The sequence below is a fragment of the Sinocyclocheilus rhinocerous genome, unplaced genomic scaffold (assembly GCF_001515625.1).
Source record: "Sinocyclocheilus rhinocerous isolate Xijiao unplaced genomic scaffold, SAMN03320098_v1.1 scaffold831, whole genome shotgun sequence".
Taxonomy (NCBI): domain Eukaryota; kingdom Metazoa; phylum Chordata; class Actinopteri; order Cypriniformes; family Cyprinidae; genus Sinocyclocheilus; species Sinocyclocheilus rhinocerous.
Window position 1 is genome coordinate 101,188 of NW_015641020.1, and position 21,318 is coordinate 122,505.

The window sequence follows — 21,318 nt, forward strand, 5'->3', positions numbered from 1 at the left end:
GGTTTGGAGTCTAAGGGGTTCAGTGTGGAGGACGGAAGAGCTGAACACGCAGCGCCAACCGATACCTGGACTCTTGATGGCTTCAGAGTTGAGACAGAACAACTAATATAATAAAAGAAAATCCTGATTGCACAATAGCACAGTAGGTGGCGATATGCGCAAAGATTGCAACTCGCCATAAAACTAAGAAGAAGAAGAAGAAGAAGAAGAAGAAGAAGACGGTGGGAGGGCCTTAAACAAGTTCTCTACTGTGCGCAACAGCAGCAAGTACAGGAACAGGGAATTTGTGTATTAACGGGTATGTATACTAGGAAATTCGTGTTCAATTATTATGGTTACCACATACTGTTCGGACCGTTACTTTTTTACTGCTGATGTGTTTTGTGAGCTAATCATCTGCGTTTCGTGCAACAGTCTGTAGTTTTGAAGGTTGCACATGTATGAAAAAATTATTTTCGTTTATTTTTACAGTTGCTTTCAACAAAGAGAGTCATGGTTCAAGCCAAAACCTGGATCCTGAAGCAGCACTTTGAGGGCTTTCCTAAAGACACCGACTTTGAGCTGAAACTAGAGCAGCTCTCTGAGCCCAGAGATGGAGGTTTGTGATCCTCAAATGTCATATTTTTTCCAATATTTACTCTATTTCATACCAAGTGGCATTTATTCTTGTTCTTCAGAGGTTCTTCTGGAGGCAGTGTTCCTTAGTGTGGACCCTTACATGCGGTGAGTGACAAAGCTGTATTGAACAGGTGCACTAACATTTGCATTTAATGTTCTTTTGACAGTAAGTCATACTGATTCTGCATGTTTGAAAATTACTCCTTGTTTTGTTTGTTATGAATCGTTTTATGTATTACTACTACTTTCCCCTAAATATACAATTCCAAGTTTCCTATCTATTTAATTTCTTCTAGTCCATTCAGCCGTGTTCGAATGCAAGCAGGAGATGTGATGATCGGAACTCAAGTTGCCAAGTAAGAGAAATAGCCATTCTGTCCCATAACAGCTGCAACTGACTAGCTTCAATTTGTTCAGTCTCTTTTCTCAACATTTCGAAAGAAACCATGACTTTCTGATCAGTGGAAAATGGAAAGTTTCCAAAAATCTGGTCATCATTACAAAAGAAAAGCATCTGTGGCCCATTTACAGTCACTGACCGTTAGTTAGGGTACTTTGTAATAGACCGATCAAGAACTGGCAGAATGTTCAAAGCATTTAATGCTTATACTTTAAGACTGCAAATACTTTACGAGACCAGTTAAATAACATATGTTCGTGTTTAGAAGATGCCCTTTTTAAATGAGACAATGTCTCTCCTTCTCCTCATTCAAATATATTGGAGTTGATGGTTTATAAACCTCTTTCACCACGTGTTGTTTACCTACTTAATGTGATCCGTTAATTTGTAAATCAAAGTCTCTTCTTATATTTTAACTATAGGGTGATTCAAAGTAATAATCCTTCATTTCCTGTGGGCTGCCATGTGGTTAGTCGATGTGGCTGGAGAACACATACTGTGTCAGATGGGAGCGATATCACCAAAATCTTGGATGACTGGCCTCAGGATGTCTCCCTCTCCCATGCCCTTGGAGCCATTGGGATGCCAGGGTAAAACTCACTGCTTCTTTCGAACCCACAATTGTTTCTTTTCCAGATGGTTTTGGTCAAACGCTTAATCCACTGTGATATAGTCATTATCTGATGTCTCATTTAAGCACATCAAATCATCTCTGACGTAGTGACTAGTTATGGCTGAGTTCTGGGAAAATGAGATGTGCGTTGCAATTCAATTATGGTTTTATGCAACAAACATTTGTTGCCCACATGTTCTCTGCTTAGTGAGTTTCGTTTTGGTTTGCTTTTAAACATGTTCTCAGAAGTGTTTTTGGCTGATAGCAAATGGATGGTGTTATTCTTTCCTGACTGTTCACACAAAGAAGGCATAGCTTAAACAGGAAGCATCCAACAGCACAGAATGTCAGACTTTCAAGCAGATAAAGAACTAAGTAACTGTAAAAGCTGATTCAAACCAAGGATGATAACAATAATGATAACTCTAACTACTGTATAAAGTTTTAATAATCATTCTAACCACAACTATAATGACAACGGCACAAGAACAATTTGTTGGAATCACTTTCAGTCAGTTTTTTTGGATGAACCATAAAAACATTGACAGCCAATCAGAACCCATCCGGCTTCAAAACACATGAGCATTTAAAGTGGCAGATGACATTACTGCAACATGCATTTAGAAAAAAACAGAACTTTATCGTGCACTGGTGTGAGTGCTAATATGGTTATAGTTAGCGTTCTTGGTGTGAATGGGTGACAATTTTCCCTTTTCAGGTTATTTACAAAATATATTTTATTTGAGGCACCACATATAAACTTTAAATAATAAAATGATACCGGTACATGAATATATAATAAGTAACATTAACTGTGCTCCACAGGTTGACTGCACTCTACGGTTTGGAGGAGGTCTGTGCCATCAAACCGGGAGAAACCTTACTGGTAAATGCAGCCGCAGGGGCCGTTGGTTCTGTAGCTGGTCAAATTGCCAAACTAAAAGGTTGCAAGGTTGTGGGATCAGCAGGAAGTGATGACAAGGTGGCATACCTGAAAGAGTTGGGCTTTGACCAGGCTTTCAACTACAAGACTGTCCCCTCACTGGAGGAAGCGCTGAAGAACGCTTCACCTGAAGGATATGACTGCTACTTTGAGAATGTAAGAATTGACTGGTACTAGTTGGTTAATAATTTATGAAACTAACTCTCAGTTGACAATACCTTTAAAAAAAAAAAAGACTTCATAATCTTGATTTGGCTTGGTTTCCAGGTGGGCGGCCCTTTTTCGAGTGTTGCTATTTTGCAGATGAAGGCATTTGGCCGTATTGCTGTGTGTGGAGGAATATCACTGTACAATGACACCACCCCACAGACAGGTTTGGTTAACTTCTCATGTAGTTCTCGTTTTAACCAGTAGAGAATGACCTTTACGCTATAGAATCAATACCTCAGTATAAACAATACGAAAACTGTTTAGTCAGACATGAAGATTTGGGTAGACATAGACTCTTGTCCATTTACAGCAGTGATAATATGTGTTTGTCTTTTTTAGGTCCTTATCCACACCTGCAAATGATTTTTAAGCAGTTGAAAATGGAAGGTTTCTTGGTGGGCAGGTGGGAACATAAAAATGACGAGTCACTGAAGCGAATGTTGACCTGGATGCAAGAGGTACATCAGAATGCTTGGTTTCCTTGAAAAATGCTAGTTTGGTTTAATGCTATACAATGCTTGATCTAAATACAATTATACTTCATCTAAGTAAGTTTCATATTTTGATAATGATGCAGATTCTCTTGATTTGATGGTTTACAGGGAAATCTGAAGTGTAAAGAACATGTTACTGTTGGCTTTGAAAATATGCCTGCTGCGTTCATGGGGATGTTGCGGGGAGAAAACATTGGAAAAGCCATTGTTAAAGTCTGATGGCAAGTACTTCAGTGGTTTGCTCATGAAACAACAATCTTGCCATTTTTGTTATAGATTCTGCATTAATAATTGTATATTTTCATGTTGTGTCCATTATTTTGTTTTACAAATAAAGTCTGTTTTTTTGTAAATCAGTGTCACATTTGCCAAGTTCTCTAGAACAGATATGCACAAAGCAGGAATAAAATTATACTTTTTTCTAATATTAGAAACATGAAGGAAATTTTGATCCCAAAAGATTAACATAGGTCTATTAAGTCTGTTGCTCAACATTATTCAGCATTTGTAAATTATGTCATGGAAAAAAACAACTTATTTTTCAGGAGGATATGCTGAGTCATCATGAACTACTGTAGATGAACCACATGAACAACAGCATATAGATAATTAACATTCTTTGGACAGTGTGTAAGATTTTTAATGCAACTCATACAATTTGATAAGCATGGTTATAAGGTTTCTTTTCAATAAAACTATTATTTCATCCATTATCCTTGGAATCTGTTTAGGTTTCATTGTTGATAAGGGTCACAAGTTTTCCACAATATAGTCTGAGAGTCAGAGACTGATACAGACAGGCAAATAATGCCAATTTGTATAGGTTTCTAAAAGAAGTTTCTAAAAAGACAAGTTTTCTAAGAAAGTTATTTTGATAAATAAATACATGAGCTTAAAAATAACTTGGCATTTTTACTACCTGCACTGGGTGTTTGGAGGTAATGTACAATGAACGACACAACACAAATATCTGTCTGAATACTGACATCTTGTGGCTATTTATGAAGGAACTATTTTGTAAAATGAAGGTTTACAAATAAAGGAGAGACGGGAGTATCTCTTGTGTGGGGCAAAGAAAAGACTTATGTATTTCATCCATGACAAAATGTGTAGTAGCTTTTGTGTTGCATTGATTAAGAATATATACAAATACATTTTTAGAATAACATTTCATTTTAGTGGTATATGGAATAATGATTTTGATTTGGGTTTCTAGGTGGGATCACGCTGCTTGTCATATAGAATGCAATGTCATGGTTATGTGGGTAATTTCAAAGTCATCCTGACTGTGCATTAAAAATTATTCTGATATTTCTACAATTAGCAACAAATAAGAAAATAAAATCAATTTTAATCCACAAACCAACAATGTTCAAGTTTACCACTCACTCTAAAATTCACAATATTTGAATGTCTGTTGTATGAAATTCACAACAATCCTGAAAATTCTGACATTTAACATTAAGAATAAATCTGCACAGGATAGCAGATAAACCCTGCTTACTGTACAGCTCCTGGGATTGAGAACCCTCAGCCCTGCACATTTTATGACAAAGCCAGTTGAGATCACATCTCACTTGTCTAACACACCTGCTTACATCCACAATGTGCGGTGTCAGGGTACCTGGGGTGAAACCTCTTCTCCTAGACGGTTGTTTAAAACATTAAGGACAAATGTTTTGTTATTAATATTTAATGCAGATAAAACAATTTAAATATCGAAAGTCCCAGGTAAACAATATTCAGTGTACTCAGGTGAGACATACAGTACTTCATTAATGTCAGTATAGAGGTTACAAGAATTTGCAACGTCATTTATTGTCAATAAAGACGTTTTGTTATGTAAGAGTGTTCATTGTCATCACTACAATAAAAGAAAGCACTGTGCTCTCTCTCAGAACAACTTCAAGTTTGAAGAACTCTGCCTGTGCAGCATCTGACATATAATCATGGTTAAGGCAAAGACGTGGATCCTTAAAAAACACTTTGATGGCTTTCCTAAGGAAAGCAACTTTGAACTGAAAGAAGAAGTTCTGCCAGAGCTTCAAGATGGAGGTATGGACGATTCATATATTTGACTCTTTGTATACCTGTGCTATGCCTCACTGATGTATCATAATCACTTTTGCTTCAGATGTGCTTGTGGAGGCAGTCTATTTAAGTCTTGATCCATATATGAAGTAAAGGTGTCTATAGTCTTAATTGTAATTCTATACTATGTGGTGTTTCTAGCCAATATTTTAAATGCCTCCTGTTGTTTCTGTAGATCTCTGAGTAAAATGTGGATAAAAGAGGGGGATGTGCAATATGGAACTCAGCTTGCAAAGTAAGGAAACAATTATTCCTATGTATATTGTAATGTACAGTATATTGTTACATCTTATTTACACTTTTTGTTAGTCATATACAGTAGATTCATTTCAGTTATACAGAGCGTTTACAGAAACAAAAACAAAAAACATGTTCAGTGTTGAAAAGGGAAAGAAATCTTATCCAAGTAATCATAAAATGTTGAATAATTTGATATATACTAATATGATATCAGAAAATGTCTAGGCAACTGGATCTGTTGCTCAAGCGGTTCAGCCACTCATCAATGTGGTTTTAGTTGCATCAACTGATGAAGACACTTCCACTTGTGGAAAAACATCTTGAGCAACAGAGAAACACACAGTTTAAATAGAAAAACTGTATAGACTTTTTAGACAATTTGCATATTTAGCTATTGCATTAGTAATTTAAACCACAAAGTTGCATTCAAGTGAGGAAACAGGTCTGTTCATAAACAAAAACAATTCATATCACCATATAAATATCTTAACTTATTGTCTGGCAGGGTAGTGAAGAGCAAGGACCCAGCATTTCCCGAGGGATGTTACGTGGTTGCTAACTGTGGATGGAGGACACACTCTGTAATCACAGCGAAGGGTCCAGCCCGGCCCATCATGACCCGGATAGTATCTGAATGGCCCAGTGATATTTCAATGTCCCTGGCTCTTGGTTCCTTGGGGATGCCTGGGTAATGTAATCATGACTGCTAAAAACTGATTCAAAAGATGGCAGTGACACATAGACTGAAAGAAAATAAAGTCTCATGATCATGCTGTCTTTTTTATTCTTTGAATCTCAATAGCCACCACACAAAACCAACACTTTATTCAGAATCGTTAGGCAATTCTTTTGTACTTTTAATTAAAATATCAGGTATTTTTTTGTAAATCCCGTCCTTCTTATCCTCTAGTTTAACTGGTCTGTATGGCCTGGAAGAGGTGTGTAAGATACAGTCTGGTGAGACGATTCTGGTGAGTGCAGCAGCAGGTGCTGTAGGTGCGATGGTGGGGCAAATCTGCAAGATTAAAGGCTGCAAGGTTGTGGGATCAGCAGGAGGTGATGACAAGGTGGCATACCTGAAAGAGTTGGGCTTTGACCAGGCCTTCAACTACAAGACTGTCCCCTCACTGGAGGAAGCACTGAAGAACGCTTCACCTGAAGGATATGACTGCTACTTTGAGAGTGTAATTAACAGTATATGTGTATTTTTGTCTCAAATACAGTATGCTACTTGTTAACAAATCTTATTAAGCTTTTTTTATTGAATGTTCTTTAGGTGGGAGGGCCCTTCTTTACCGCAGCACTCAAAAACATGAAGCCTGGAGGTCGTATCGCTGTCTGCGGTGCAATAGCCACTTACAATGACACAACACCACAGATGTGTACGTCTCATTTCTGCTGACCCCCTTTTCACATTTTAATATTAGAAGAGATTAGGCCTACAGAAAAAAAAAATCGACGCTTTTAAATTGTTACACATTACAACCACCAGAGGACGGTATAGGATATGAAAAAGCTAAGCAATGTAATATTCGATTTGTTTGTGCTGTCTCATAGGTCCTTATCCTCACCATGAAATAATTACACGACAACTGAAGATAGAAGGATTTATGGTGAGCTCTTGGCAACACAAAGATGAAGAATCTGTCAAGAGAATGCTTAAATGGATGAAAGAGGTAAACAGCTTTAGAAATTAATCATTCTGCTTTCAATTAGTGAAATGGAATGAACTTGATCGTCACACCTATAGTTAAACCCTTCATTAGATATTACACAGCATATAACAGCACCAGTCTGTGAATGAGAATGGGAAATGGTATGTAGATACATTGAATTATTTTCCTGAAGGGCAAACTGAAGGCAAAGGAAGTGGTCACTGTTGGCTTTGAGAACATGCCAGCTGTCTTCATAAGGATGCTGAAGGGCGATGGACTTGGGAAAGCTATTGTTAAAGTCTGAAGCATGCTTAGAAATCCATCTGTTGTTTTTTTTTACATAAAATACACTATGACACATTTGGTTAACTTGAATATGTGTAGACAGATAACCTAGTGAAGTCTGTTTGTGTCTAAAAGGTCCAGGGAACAAAATTAATCTCATACTTGTCCACTAAGTTTTTTTTTTGGTAATGGTAACTATGTTACAAGAAGTGTCACTATTTTAACTGTCTTTCACTGCAATATGTTTACAAATAAAGCCATGTAAAGCCTCATATTTACGTTGTATATGGTCATATTTTCCATGTTTGATTATTAATGTTCATTATTTCTGCAATTTTTCCCCTTCTGGACTCTGGAATTTAAACAAATTTAAACAGCAAAAAGATTTCATTGCTACGCCACAAACAGTTCTAAAGAAATACATAGAATCTGCTTAAATGGCCAAAGAAGAAGAAGAGGGGGGATTGGGATTATGATGCAAGATATGATTCAGAACATGTCAGCTGATATGTCACATCTCCAACATGCAGATATTTAGTTTACTCTTCACATGATTCAAAAAGTTATCATTAAACTGTGTAACCAGACAAATTTCATAACACATTTATATGCCCTTGTTATTGAGGCGAAATCTCTAAATGCACTGTACATACTGATTTGTATGAAATATTTCATGATTCTAGGTGTCTCATTACTTGAAGGTTGCGAAGCAGACACAAAAAGTAAAATATGTTCATGAGCAGACATGTCTTCTTAGATTAGTGAATTTCATTGGAACTGACTGTTGGCACAAAAGAATGTAAATCGAATGCTACATTTTTACAGAAAAATAAAGTACATTAACGTTGAGTAAAAAACAGTAAGTTGATGATCGCATTTTACAGCCACTAGAGGACAGTTAAACAACAACAGGACATGAATTCAAGAGAACATTTTATTAAGGACTGTATCTAAATTAAGTGCTGTTATTAAGTACAGACGTGCTTTCAAGATAAGGATATTAAAATAGGTTGTGTTGTCTTAAGGACTGGCTTATTTAACAATTAATACACAGAAGCAGAAGATGGGTATGAGTCACGGTGATTCTGTATAATAGTGTGACCAAAAAAAATCCAAAAGAGCTTCATTTTGATTTTTTGTGTAATAGTTCGAAACAATTGCTGTTGTAATTGTTTTTGTTTTTTTTAATCTCTCTGATTGTATTACCTAAGCTATTTTCTCATTAAGTAAGATTAGTGATTAGTGTTAGTTTTGAGAACATGTCAGCTGCTTTCATTCATACATACATACATATACATGTACATGCAGTTTTATTCTGAGATTTATGAGATCTAAAAGCATTGAATGTTCTATGTTTACTATTTGATGCACTATATATGTGCAAGAATGTGTGTACTGTGTGCATACAAACTACTTTTTTTATACTAGTTTAGCAAACACCACTACTCTCGGTGACGTCACTTCGCGTACAGTAAACCCGGAATCTGTCAAGTCATTCTGACTTGCTCATAGCAAAACCAGGATTAATGATTGTTTTTCAAGATAAATTAACATGTTTCACTCCTTATAGAGGTTACAATTTAAATATGTATGCCACAAGCTGCGCAAAACGTACGTACTGAACTATTTCAGCTGATTATAATTTATTTGTAGGGTGCAGTGGTAGGCGGGGTTACAGGACCTCATAATTCCATGATTGGATCGTTGTGTTCATTGAAGGCGGGGCTACGTGACAGGCGCTAATGATGCACGCTGCTACTCTGACTGTATGAAGCAGGAGCTTTCAGACTTACAGTCAGTCCAGTTGAAGACAAGACATCAAAATGGTTATCGTAATTGAGGATAAGGTAGGAGCACAATGCCAATCTTTTCAATTCAATTCAAGTTTATTTGTATAGCGCTTTTCACGATACAAATCGTTGCAAAGCAACTTTACAGCAAATTAAGTTCCTACAATATTTAGTAGTATCTTATCAGTAGTGACTGTCAGTTAATGTACATATGGCAGAAATGTACGGAAAAATCAATTAAAGACGTAATCAAACAGACGATGAACACTATTAACAACAATTATTATATGATGCAATCAAACTTATAGCAAAATGTGGTAGTTCTGTATGTTGTTTCAGGGTTGGCATCATCTGAGGTCCTCTGAGGGGTTGGCATCATCTCTTCTCAGGTGTTCTGGATCCAGACTGAAGCATGTGTAAATCCTAGTTACCACGGGATGTCAAACAAATAGAGACATAATTAGCGTAGCTGCTGTTCCAACCAAGCAAAATGTATTTGTTTAACCAAAGCTAATAATGTGCATTTGATCAGATATAACAAGATTATGAGATGCATTATTTGAATGCTTGGCCAAAGAGATGTGTCTTTAATCTAGATTTAAACAGAGAGAGTGTGTCTGAACCCCGAACATTATCAGGAAGGCTATTCCAGAGTTTGGGAGCCAAATGCGAAAAAGCTCTACCTCCTTTAGTGGACTTTGCTATCCTAGGTACTACCAAAAGTCCAGAGTTTTGCGACCTTAGGGAGCGTGATGGATTGTAGCGAGGTAGAAGACTAGTTAGGTACGCAGGAGCTAACCCATTAAGGGCCTTATAGGCAAGTAATAATATTTTGTAACTGATACGGAACTTAATAGGTAGCCAGTGCAGAGACTGTAAAATTGGGGTAATATGATCATATTTTCTTGACCTGGTAAGGACTCTAGCCGCTGCATTTTGGACTACCTGTAGCTTGTTTATTGAAGATGCAGGACAACCACCTAGCAGTGCATTACAATAGTCCAGTCTAGAGGTCATGAATGCATGAACTAGCTTTTCTGCATCAGAAACAGGTAACATATTTCGTAACTTGGCAATGTTTCTAAGATGGAAGAATGCTGTTTTTGTAACATGGGAAATATGATTTTCAAAAGACAAGTTGCTATCTAATATAACACCCAGATTTTTGACTGTAGAGGAAGTAACAGTACATCCGTCTAGTTGCAAATTGTAATCCACGAGATTCTGTGTACTGTCTTTTGGTCCAATAAGTAATATCTCTGTCTTATCCGAATTTAATAGGAGAAAATTATTGGTCATCCAATCTTTTAAATTTTTAACACATTCTGTTAGCTTAGATAATTTAGAAGTTTCATCTGGTCTTGTTGAGATATATAGTTGAGTATCATCAGCATAACAGTGGAAACTAATCCCGTATTTTCTAATAATATTACCAAGGGGCAACATGTATATCGAAAATAGCAGAGGACCTAGGACAGATCCTTGTGGCACTCCATATTTTACTGGTGATAATCGAGATGACTCCCCATTTAAATGAACAAAATGGTAGCGATCGGACAGGTAGGATCTAAACCATCTTAAAGCCTGCCCTTGAATACCTGTATAGTTTTGTAATCGATCAGGAGAAAATGATTGGTCATCCAATCTTTAAAAATTTTAACACACTCTGTTAGCTTAGATAATTTAGAAGTTTCATCTGGTCTTGTTGAGATATATAGTTGAGTATCATCAGCATAACTGTGGAAACTAATCCCGTATTTTCTAATATTACCAAGGGGAAACATGTATATTGAAAATAGCAGAGGATCTAGGACAGATCATTGTGGCACTCCATATTTTACTGGTGATAATTGAGATGACTCCCCATTTAAATGAACAAAGTGGTAGCGATCGGACAGGTAGGATCTAAACCATCTTAAAGCCTGCCCTTGAATACCTGTATAGTTTTGTAATCGATCCATGAGTATGTCATGATCTATAGTGTCGAACGCAGCACTAAGATCAAGTAAAACTAGAAATGAGATGATCTGATGGTCTTGGTCTGATGCAAGAACAAGTCATTTGTAATTTTAACAAGTGCAGTCACACACACACACACTATATATTGTCGTTTAGCTGCTACCTTAACTTTGTAACTCTTTATAGGTAATTTTGTTTGACTTCTGATGTCTATTAAAAATCTTATTCGAGTAAGTTAGTAACTATAATAAAAAAGTTTTTATGTAGATAAAAATATTTAAGCTAAGAAGCCGCATGTATTTTTTGCTTGCGGAACGGGTGTGGGCGGAAATGTTTACACAAGAACATGTAGTGGTTTCTTTCTATTCTACAGAACCCCAAAGCATGCAGCCTACAGTAATGGAGAGTAGGGAACGAGAAGTGCATTTGTTCTCATTTAGCCTACTTTTTAAACAGGACATAAAACTTATGATTTAATACTTGGTTGTTATTTAGAAAGTGCCCGCGTGTGTAAACACCTCTACTGTCGTGGGAGATCTGACACTAATCGGTTATTTCCAAGAGTTCATTTTTACAGCTGATTCAGTGATTCTTTATTTTGTCATGTAATCTCTCTGTTTTTGATACCCCGGTGTACTACTCTAAATGCTCTGAAACATTCCAGTAAAGCCACATATAGCTACTGTAGACTATTCATTACGGGTTTTCGGTTCTATTAATAAGGGTGTTTTTTAAAATAATTTCTTGCGTTTATTTCAGCCGTACTTCACCTCACCTAGAATTTAAATCTAAATGTAATTCACAGTAAACAATAAAAAACAATTAAGTTGGCTGTTTTTTAATTTTTTTAAACGTTTGAATCGTAAGTCAGTCAAAGCCAAGTTGTGTCAGTCAGTGAGTGTTTGACACACGGCTCAGATCGATTCAGTCAGTTTCATGAACGAATCTTCCAGACCTGTTTGTCAGCAGGTTCATTAAAAATCAGACTCGAAAGAATGCTTCGTTGAAGAATCGGATATCGAAGGATAGTACTCACACGAGATGTGATCTTCTGTCCTACGGAGTGTCCTTCTGAGTGTTTTGGTTCTAGACATGCCAAATCTGAGTATTAAACATTAATATGCATGCAATTCAAATATGATTTGCATTAAACTGATTTATGATGACACTTACAAAGTCGTAAAGAAGTTTAAATGATTGTAATAAAATACAAATACGTGTACACATTTTTGTATCATCACCATCAAAATGTTCAATTAGATATTGATTTACAATGAAGTAGTAAGTGCTTGTGTTGCTTCAGTGTAATTTCAGGAAAAGTAAAAGGATATGAGCTGTATTTTCCAGTAGGCTTATATCTCATATAGAAAGCAAAACCTGCACCCATTTCTCCGTAAGCTTCCTGGTACCGTAATTATGGCTCTTTTGTAAATATTTGAAAGTCCCAATCACCCTGCTTAAACCATGCCATTGTGACTCATCGTCCATTTCAGTAAACCTCAGCAGGAAAGAATGTGTCATGCCAGTTTGGAAATGGAATCAACTTTTCCTCCCTCTCTCTCTGCAGAATGCCTTCGACAACGCTCTGAAAAATGCCGGGAACAAGTTGGTAGTGGTGGACTTCACAGCCACATGGTGCGGGCCCTGCCAGAGTATCGCTCCATTCTATAAAGTGAGCATTCATGCACTGCTGAATATGTCGCCGCATCCGAGATTGAGAGTGACATCTGGAGCTGTCATGTTTATTCTATAGAGGCCTCCGGAATCACCGGGAGTGGCTCTGTTGTTGTGCTGTGTTGTCGGGGCAACCAACAGGAAAGCTTCCTTAAGAATTAAAGCATGAATCATTTACAGAATGTAAATGAGAGCCAGTGCTGATAAAGAAAGAAGAGAGGGATAAAAGACAAAAGAGTGCTGATTTATTCCTTAAAGGCAGTACCTTATTTTGAGATTTTGGTGTGGTTGAGAACTAACCAAATTACAAAAGAACCTCAGCCACATACAGTCAAACCAAAATGTATTCAGACACCTTCAACATTTCACACATTATCACAGTTTATTCGCTATAGTTTAGAAAATGGTAATAAAATCTGGCAAGAACTCCGAGCTAAACTGTCAGAACAAATTCATCTTGAACTTGATGTCAGATAACACTTAAGCAAAACATGGTCAGGTCAAAATGTGAATAATTTTTGGTAACAATTTTTTTTATCAATTTACTGGTAGTCCACTGTATGACGAATTTTTGGGTATAGGCCTAATATGTCAGTTTATTTTGCTATCCTCACTTACATAAATGAACTATAGTGTCCTGCACCCACTAGTACAAAAATACCAAAAATTATATCTGGTGTCTGAATAATTTTTGGTTTGACTGTATGTAACATACATAAAAATCATTAACCGGTTGTTTACTTTTACTTTCAGTCAATACACATAAATTTGTACCTGGTTTAGACAATTAAAGAAAGCATATACAAATTTAACGGATGAAACGGAATGAATAAAATATGAAGTTCAAAGGAAGTGCTTTGATTGCAAGCTTTGTGGTTTGCTTTTTACTACCGCCTTTTTTCCCCCTCCACAGGCGCTGTCTGAAAAAGAAGAGAACAAAAATGTCGTGTTTCTAAAGGTGGATGTGGATGATGCACAGGTTAGTCACCTGGTGTCTTTTTTCTCTTATGAATGCACTCGAAAGTCTACAAACTACTGAGCCAAATGAGCAGAACACCCTTTTACATAGATTCACCATCTGGGTTGTACTGTGTTACTTTCATTTGAATACATGGCCTCCCTATCTCCCTCCCATAGACAAGGATGTCTGGTGTAGTATAATGTATTTGGATACTCACAGACAGCCTAACCTTTTGTAAGTGACCCAAACACATTGGAACATCCCAGCACACCCGGTTGCTGTTCTCCTGATCGGCTTGCTGATAGTGTGTTATTTGATTCACGGGATAGCGCTCAGAAAGGATATTGGCGGTCATTCAGTTTTATCAGAGGTAGATCGAGACAGTGCCAGAATGGGACAGTTCTGATGGTTGCCCATGTTGTTATGGTTACAAACACTAGCTATTATTACAATGCTGTGTTGCAAAGCAGATGGGGGACGGGACGCATGTGTGTTTGAAAGCTGAATTCTTGATACATGTTTGTGATTTGTTGAAATGTCATGCTTTTTGCCTGACATTTAAATCGCAAGGTAAGGATGGCAAATGTGAGCAGAGTGTTTGAAGGTTCTGGTAACGGTGCACATATCCAATGGACCTTTTTGTGACTGAATTCAGGAATGGTGCAAAACATAATTTAAGATGAAATGAATATGAAACTAATTATTTTTCTAAATATATCAGGGATTTTTAAATTTCGACAGCCTTCGAGTCCTATCATGGATGTAATTTCAGCCCTCTCTTACAAAAGTGCTCAGACTGGCTAAGCAAAATGAAAAGACACTATTAAATATGTTTATCATCCCACCGCAGACTAAACCTAATCAGACCTGATCTCCACTCCCTCTTTCTCTTGTCTAGGATGTGGCCACTTTCTGTGAAATCAAATGTATGCCAACATTCCATTTCTACAAGAATGGAAAGAAGGTAAACCATCTTTTGTCCTATTTCCATGATCTTCTGAGGAACTATTTTTTATTAGCTCTTTTTGGCAGTTTAAAGGGTTAGTTCACCCAAAAATGAAAATTAGCCCATAAATTTGCTCACCCTCAAGTCATCCTAGGTGTATATGACTTTCTTCTTTCAGACGAATCCAGTCCGAGTTATATTAAAAATTGTCTTTGATCTTTCAAGCTGTTTCATGGCACTCAGCGGGTGTTGCATGCTTCAGTCCAAAACAAGTTAAATAAAAAGCGCCCATCCATAAAAAAAGTGTCTCACATGGCTCCGTGGGGTGAACAAAGGCCTTCTGTAGCGAATCGATGAGTTTTTGTAAGAAAAATATCCATATTCAAAACGTAATAATCACTTTAATCTAGCTTGCGCTCACTGTTGTACACTGGAAGCAGTTCCGGGCGGATGACGTATGGAGGTCGGCTTTGCGCATGCACTGCTCCGAAGTGACGCACGCGGAAACGCAGCAGAGAGATCAAAACAAAACAATGGTCACTAATTAGAAGTACAAAACGAGTATCAGCCCAGAGCTGCTTCGGTGTACAACTGTTGGCGCAAGCTAGATTAAAGTGATTATTACGTTTTGAATATGGATATTTTTCTTACAAAAACGCATCGATTCGCTACAGAAGGCCTTTGTTCACCCCACGGAGCCGTGTGAGACACTTTTTTTTTATGGATGGGCGCTTTTTATTTAACTTGTTTTGGACTGAAGCATGCAACACCCGCTGAGTGCCATGAAACAGCTTGAAAGATCAAAGACAATTTTTAATATAACTCCGACTGGATTCGTCTGAAAGAAGAAAGTCATATACACCTAGGATGACTTGAGGGTGAGTAATTTATGGGCTAATTTTCATTTTTGGGTGAACTAACCCTTTAACCTGTTGTGCTGTAACTGATTCAACAATTGTTTTTCAGATTGATGAATTTTCTGGATCAAATCAATCTAACCTGGAGGAGAAGATCAGTATGCATAAATGAAGAAAAACACACAAACCAACCACTGTAATTAGTAGTATACGCAGATTTTGTTTTCTGATCTTGATGTCAGAAATCTCTAGAGTCTAGTACAGAAACATCATTCTCAACCTCTAACTCATTCTAATTTTATCTGCTACATTTATATCCTATGATATAATGGCATTTTATGTTTGTATGAAATAAAAACTTTAAAGGAAATGAAAAGTTGACTTTTACAAAATTCTTGTATTGTACTGGTTGTATCAAATTGTTCAGGTCAAATGTTTATTAGTCATATGAGACAGGCAAGTATAACAAACTGAAAGTTTAATTGAAAATGCGTCATAATTAACTATGAATGAGAATTACAGTTGGTTTTCATATAGTAGTGTTTTCTGTTTTAATAAAAACATGAAAAGAATAGTTTATATACATGTACACTGGACAATCACATCAACATTTTTACACATCGTAAAAGTTCATGTAATATAGCAGCAGCATATATTTAATACTGTTTCATTTTCTACATGAAAAAATACAGCTTTAATTTACAAAACCACTTGGAACTTTCTGAGGGAAAGAGAAAATGTGTTGTATACAAAATTCTGATATTAAGCCATCTTGTTCCAACACATTCGGACTTAAACTCTTGTAGTGTGGCACATTAAAAATATAAGTATCCAGATCTTCTTTTTCTGAAAGACAATAATTAATAATCAAAGATCAGCTGAAGACCATTAAATATCCTTTTTGATCCAAATATTACCACCATAACTAAATAAAATTCAAACATTTATGATAGTACTTTCTTGAGGCATTGGTGTATTTTGCTTGTACAGTTCAGACAGACGGACAATGAAAATGTATAAGCTCATTTGATTCTTAAATCGACCAAGTGTCCAGTAAATCTAATTGTGAATCGCTCTAACCGGCAATGAAGGCTGCAGCATGTAATTAGCTGAGGGATGCAGATATCAAGCTGACTAGCTGGAAATGCTTTTAGTAAAACTGTCAGATCAATAGTACTTTACTGAGAGACCGTATTTGCTCAATAAAATCTTGACATTGGTACTGAATCAGTGAAAAACAAATGGGAAAGAAGCAAATTACTTAAAAGAATGAATCGCAATAGAAATGGCCGCAGCAGTATCTATTTCCTATCCTTGTGCCATCTCAGAGATTGGATTGAAACAAACTGCAGTGCCCTGGGAAATGTGTTTACTGTAAGAGATGTGCCATTATGAAACTAGGCGTGTCTGAGGCATGAATTCACATACTGACACAGCAGAGTTCAGAGAAGGCTGGTTCTCATTTTTATTTCCCAATAGTTTCACTACTCGTCTTTTACAATCAACAACAATCTCCCCAGCTGAGTAATTTAGTGTTTCTTGTACAATACGCTGACAATCTGTTGAGGACTGTGAAATGTTTCAAAATTTTCTATTTCATGTGATGTATGCACATTGTTGTATTAAATAATTCAACGAGTAATGTTCAATCTTCTGGCCAATCCCCACACATTTGGAATCTGAATGAAACATGTGAACTGGAAATTCCTTTCGATGATCTGCTTGTAGAGTCCTTACAGCGAAGATACGACAAGGCCGCCAAAAAGAAGAATAAGATGGAGCGAAGAGACAGGAGACGACAGAGACCAAGAGAAGAAGGATCTCATCACCACCGCTAAAGATCTGATTCAGTTAATTCGTCAACGTGAGCGTATATAAGCGATTAATGAAACGGGTGAAACAATTCATTGAAATTAATGATTTTGACTTGGAAATGAGAACTTTGGCAGGCGAGGTTGACCTTTTGAGACTTCAAAAAGTCAGCGCCGTTTCCAAAGAATAGAAACATGGGGGGGGGGCTAGGCAGCTAGGCAGTTTAACTGACATCCTGTTAGAGAACATCCTGTCAAAGCGACATAGCTAACAGGTGTCGCTATATTTTGGTTGACAACTGTTAAGATGGAAAATGCTTATATATGTGCGTGTGCTTCACTTACGCTTTCAAAAGGTGTTGCTATTATAACCTGAAGAACTGTGCAGCTGTAAGTAGGATAAAGGTTAGGCTTCCTGTGTTTGTGTTTAGATAAACATCACAATGACGACCTCATATATTTTGGAGGCTGTGTATGTGTGTGTGTAATAGCTCTGCTTAGCTGACGTAACTATGGCAACCCAAGACCCACTGTAGAGGAAAAGGGTGTGTGTTAATTTTAAGCTTAATTTTTGTGTATCCAATAAGGGAATACTTTGCTGAATATTTTGTTGAAGAGAAATATTATACTCGCCTCCTCCATATATAATGGAATGCTTTCATTAGAATTGTGGCGCACCTCGGGTGAAGACTATACTCTTATTTTTTAAAATATATATTTTTGGTTTATAAAGCGAAACCATTTCATATGGTGATGCGTTTAAACTTTAAACCTCTCTTAAAACAAGACTCGGAGTGATTTATTATTAGTAATTTATTATCTGAACCTGAAAAAGACTTCTGGAGAGCCCTAAACTGTCCGGACTTGACTGAGTGAGCACGGACATCGTTGCAGGATTTCTGAGACCTCTGATGACATGTCCATATGTTAATATGAACATGTCAAATATACCTAGTTTGTGTGTGGCTTACCTAGAGCAGTCATATCCTCCCCATCCTTGACTGCAGTGACACCTGTTGGGTCGGATACACCGGCCTCCATTCAAACAGGGCATGGAACACACCGCTAAGAACACATAAAAAAAATCAACCAATCATTCACCACTAATTCAGTGCATATTTACTGTCTCTTTCTAATAAAAAAAAAAGGAGAGGAACCACATTCTTTCTTTAACACATACGTTCACACAGTCTGTTTTGGAGCACAACCAGAAAGGTTCTTAAAAGGGAACATTTATCCCCTTGTAATTTCAGAGGAATCAAGCATTTCCAGGATTCCTCTTTGCCCTACAGACCTTTGTCCTGACAGACACCTCGTATGAATCAACACTGGTCAAGACCGATAAAACACAAAGAGTCTGAACACAACCGCAGAATGAAAACCAGCAAGTAATCAGTAAAACCTGTAGACCAAACACTGCAGGTAACATATAGTAAATACTGTACTTGAGTCTGCAAAAGCAAATCAAGTTTGCTTTAATGTATCTGAGCAACTCAGCAAGTACTGTAGGTTTGTTTGTCTTGGTACTGCAGCTTTAGAGACCATTAAATGCATGGACTTACAGTCCTGCTGGTGGTGGTCCGTGTGTGTGGTATTGTAAATGAGTTCTTGTTCTTTACAAGTCATTCAATATTTCATTGAAATTCATAATTTTTATTCACCTGTTAGATGTTTTGCAGTTTACTTAAAGCTGCAGTCCGTAACTTTTTTTGGTTAAAAATGACCTTCTGTCTGTAATCACTCTAATCACTTCACTCCCCTGCACTCCACCCTACTTTTAAACTGTAAAATTTAATTTGTTTAGCATGATGTCTGGTGAGAGATATTTCCCTAAATAGCACCTTTTATAGTTGAACTAAGACTTATACTAACCTCCAAGATTATAGATAGCTTAAATGGCAGATGTTCGCTTGACTTAATAAATCGGCTATAATTAAATGCTGTGAGGTTATCACTAATTTCAGATGTTTCATTCATCTCAGCTTGTCAGGACTGAATAAAGCAGCTGATGGTTCCTACTTCCTCAGTGTTGTAGATTTGTTATTTAATTACTCACTCGTTAGAGGCTGCACTGACTTGTTACCTAGTTCTGCTACTAAACATCATTTATGTAATAAATTTTCTTGATGACTATCACAAGTCATCATACACAAACACTCACTCTTACCATTATGGCAGCGTGTGCCTGTCCATCCTGTTGGGCATTCACACTGGTATGGAGCTACGCAGCGTCCTCCATTGAGACATGGTAGGATGCAGATCGCTGCAGGAAAAAGCACATGCAGTATGAAACTGTGTGACATTTGGGTTGAAGAGACGTAGGAATAATCAGAATAATCTGTGTTAAGTCAGCTTTTTAAAACCAATTTTTCAACTTCAGTATGAGACAAAATGTTGTTTAAACCTCTTGGTCTCTTTCTATTTCCCAAACATTCATGCATGTATAGGCACCACACCCAACAGTTTGGAAGCCACAGAGAGAAATGCAGCTTTGTGTGTGGGGTGATTGTTAATGAGCAATACTTTGTAAGAAACTATTGTGATGCATGCTATTATTGATCTATGAAATGGTGCCTTAAGTAATGGACTGCTGTCATTTGGAAATATTAATAATCTCTGTTTATGAGTGCTGCTGTTGTTATCGCACATGTTTGTGAGTGTACTTACGCTCCTCGCAAAATCGGCCCATCCATCCATCTGGACAGGAGCAAGTGTTTGGTCTTTGGCACACACCTCCGTTCTGGCACTGGAGCCAACAGACAGCTGTACAAACACACAAAACATGATTGATGAAACAGACACAATCACAACAAATAGCAGTACAATCATTGTCCTAACAGAATTCTAAATGACCATACAAAGACATGCAGCATTCAAAGAAGTGCTGTTAGACGTTAAGACCAGTGGGAAATTGGACTGATCAGAATTAGTTTCCACAAGCACACAAACCAAACAAGCCAACGACTCCGAGACTGAAAGTGTCTTGGAATGTAATGTACAATGTTAAAACATGCCAAAAATTAAAACCAAAAAATCATGCCTTGTTGAAAAGAGTGGCATCCACACCAAAGCCCATCTCTATCATCTCTGTGGGACAATGATTTTGTTCAATGGCTATTATAAAACAAATTCTGGTCCTGGATTGGTTAATATAACATTCTAGCTATGCTAAAATATGCAATAAATAACATCTTTGACATTAAGTAACTGTTAGCTGCATATTGCTGCATAGCACCCAAAGAGAACACTCCGCTAATGTTTATTTGTAAGGGACTATAGAGTACTATAACTTAATGACATAATAAAAACTATTATTGTTAAATTATTGAAATTAATTATAAAATTATATTTTATATTTTATAAGGAGCTTGAGGGGCAGTACTATAATTGAAGGCAAAGTCTTATTTCTTATACTACCGTTCAAATGTTTGGGCTCAGTAAAAAAAAAAAAAAGTGACAGTAAAAACTTTTTCAATGTTACAAAAAATGTTTTTCAAACAAATTCTGTTATTTTGAACTTTCTACAGTATTCATCAAAGAATCCTGAAAAAACTGCATCAGTTTCCACAAAAAAATATTAAGGAGCACAACCGTTTCCATTTCCAACACTGATAATAAGAAATGTTTCTCGAGCACCAAACTGAAATCTTTAGAATGATTTCTGAAGGATCCTGTGACACTGAATGGCTGCTATAAATGTAAAATGAAAATACAAAAATATTTCGCAACATTACTGTTTTACTATATTTTGAAATCAAATAAAATCAGCCC

General features: G+C 36.8%; 4 protein-coding genes across 6 annotated transcripts in view; 3 read left to right on the top strand and 1 right to left on the bottom strand.

Moving 5' to 3' along the window:
• Positions 1 to 112: 112 nt before the first annotated feature.
• LOC107753920 (sushi, von Willebrand factor type A, EGF and pentraxin domain-containing protein 1-like) overlaps positions 113 to 21,318 on the bottom strand; it is a 100,338-nt gene continuing 79,132 nt past the window's right edge. Inside the window, exons 46-51 of one of the 2 annotated variants that reach the window (XM_016570197.1) lie at positions 20,215 to 20,310; positions 19,715 to 19,810; positions 18,519 to 18,612; positions 16,400 to 16,410; positions 5,840 to 5,844; positions 113 to 123 (exon numbers count right to left, since the gene is read on the bottom strand). In XM_016570197.1, the coding sequence (XP_016425683.1) occupies positions 16,404 to 16,410; positions 18,519 to 18,612; positions 19,715 to 19,810; positions 20,215 to 20,310 (293 nt within the window). In that variant the 3' untranslated portion in view covers positions 113 to 123; positions 5,840 to 5,844; positions 16,400 to 16,403. Of the gene's footprint in view, positions 124 to 5,839; positions 5,845 to 16,231; positions 16,583 to 18,518; positions 18,613 to 19,714; positions 19,811 to 20,214; positions 20,311 to 21,318 lie in introns of those variants that run through there. The other variant, XM_016570196.1, reaches the window with a different exon arrangement.
• ptgr1.1 (prostaglandin reductase 1, tandem duplicate 1) lies at positions 164 to 3,575 on the top strand. The gene is made up of 9 exons (XM_016570201.1): positions 164 to 298; positions 472 to 598; positions 678 to 723; positions 915 to 974; positions 1,441 to 1,608; positions 2,457 to 2,730; positions 2,842 to 2,947; positions 3,124 to 3,242; positions 3,387 to 3,575. The coding sequence occupies exons 2-9, from the start codon at positions 493 to 495 to the stop codon at positions 3,495 to 3,497; spliced, it is 990 nt and encodes a 329-aa protein (XP_016425687.1). The 5' UTR covers positions 164 to 298; positions 472 to 492; the 3' UTR covers positions 3,498 to 3,575.
• LOC107753921 (prostaglandin reductase 1-like) lies at positions 3,683 to 7,568 on the top strand. Of its 2 annotated transcripts, XM_016570198.1 has the most exons (9): positions 3,683 to 3,908; positions 5,177 to 5,333; positions 5,413 to 5,458; positions 5,545 to 5,604; positions 6,115 to 6,297; positions 6,520 to 6,793; positions 6,886 to 6,991; positions 7,167 to 7,285; positions 7,458 to 7,568. In XM_016570198.1, the coding sequence occupies exons 2-9, from the start codon at positions 5,228 to 5,230 to the stop codon at positions 7,566 to 7,568; spliced, it is 1,005 nt and encodes a 334-aa protein (XP_016425684.1). In that variant the 5' UTR covers positions 3,683 to 3,908; positions 5,177 to 5,227. The 2 variants fall into 2 exon arrangements, with proteins under 2 accessions (XP_016425684.1, XP_016425686.1); XM_016570200.1 differs by lacking the exon at positions 3,683 to 3,908 and having other exon boundaries at positions 5,308 to 5,333; positions 5,413 to 5,451; positions 5,542 to 5,604.
• Positions 9,259 to 16,068, top strand: LOC107753923 (thioredoxin-like). Its single transcript, XM_016570202.1, has 5 exons — positions 9,259 to 9,396; positions 12,866 to 12,970; positions 13,886 to 13,951; positions 14,832 to 14,897; positions 15,846 to 16,068. Exons 1-5 carry the CDS (start codon positions 9,373 to 9,375, stop codon positions 15,906 to 15,908), a joined length of 324 nt encoding a protein of 107 aa, XP_016425688.1. The 5' UTR covers positions 9,259 to 9,372; the 3' UTR covers positions 15,909 to 16,068.

Bases quoted from the DNA above. Each gene is read 5' to 3' on its own strand.
- ptgr1.1 (XM_016570201.1), top strand. From the start codon at position 493: ATGGTTCAAGCCAAAACCTGGATCCTGAAGCAGCACTTTGAGGGCTTT. The intron at 2,731-2,841 runs GTAAGAATTGAC...CTTGGTTTCCAG, and splicing joins ATGACTGCTACTTTGAGAAT to GTGGGCGGCCCTTTTTCGAG. The intron at 2,948-3,123 runs GTTTGGTTAACT...TGTCTTTTTTAG, and splicing joins TGACACCACCCCACAGACAG to GTCCTTATCCACACCTGCAA.
- LOC107753921 (XM_016570198.1), top strand. From the start codon at position 5,228: ATGGTTAAGGCAAAGACGTGGATCCTTAAAAAACACTTTGATGGCTTT. The intron at 6,298-6,519 runs GTAATGTAATCA...CTTATCCTCTAG, and splicing joins GGTTCCTTGGGGATGCCTGG to TTTAACTGGTCTGTATGGCC. The intron at 6,992-7,166 runs GTACGTCTCATT...GCTGTCTCATAG, and splicing joins TGACACAACACCACAGATGT to GTCCTTATCCTCACCATGAA.
- LOC107753923 (XM_016570202.1), top strand. From the start codon at position 9,373: ATGGTTATCGTAATTGAGGATAAG. The intron at 9,397-12,865 runs GTAGGAGCACAA...CTCTCTCTGCAG, and splicing joins TTATCGTAATTGAGGATAAG to AATGCCTTCGACAACGCTCT. The intron at 14,898-15,845 runs GTAAACCATCTT...ATTGTTTTTCAG, and splicing joins TCTACAAGAATGGAAAGAAG to ATTGATGAATTTTCTGGATC.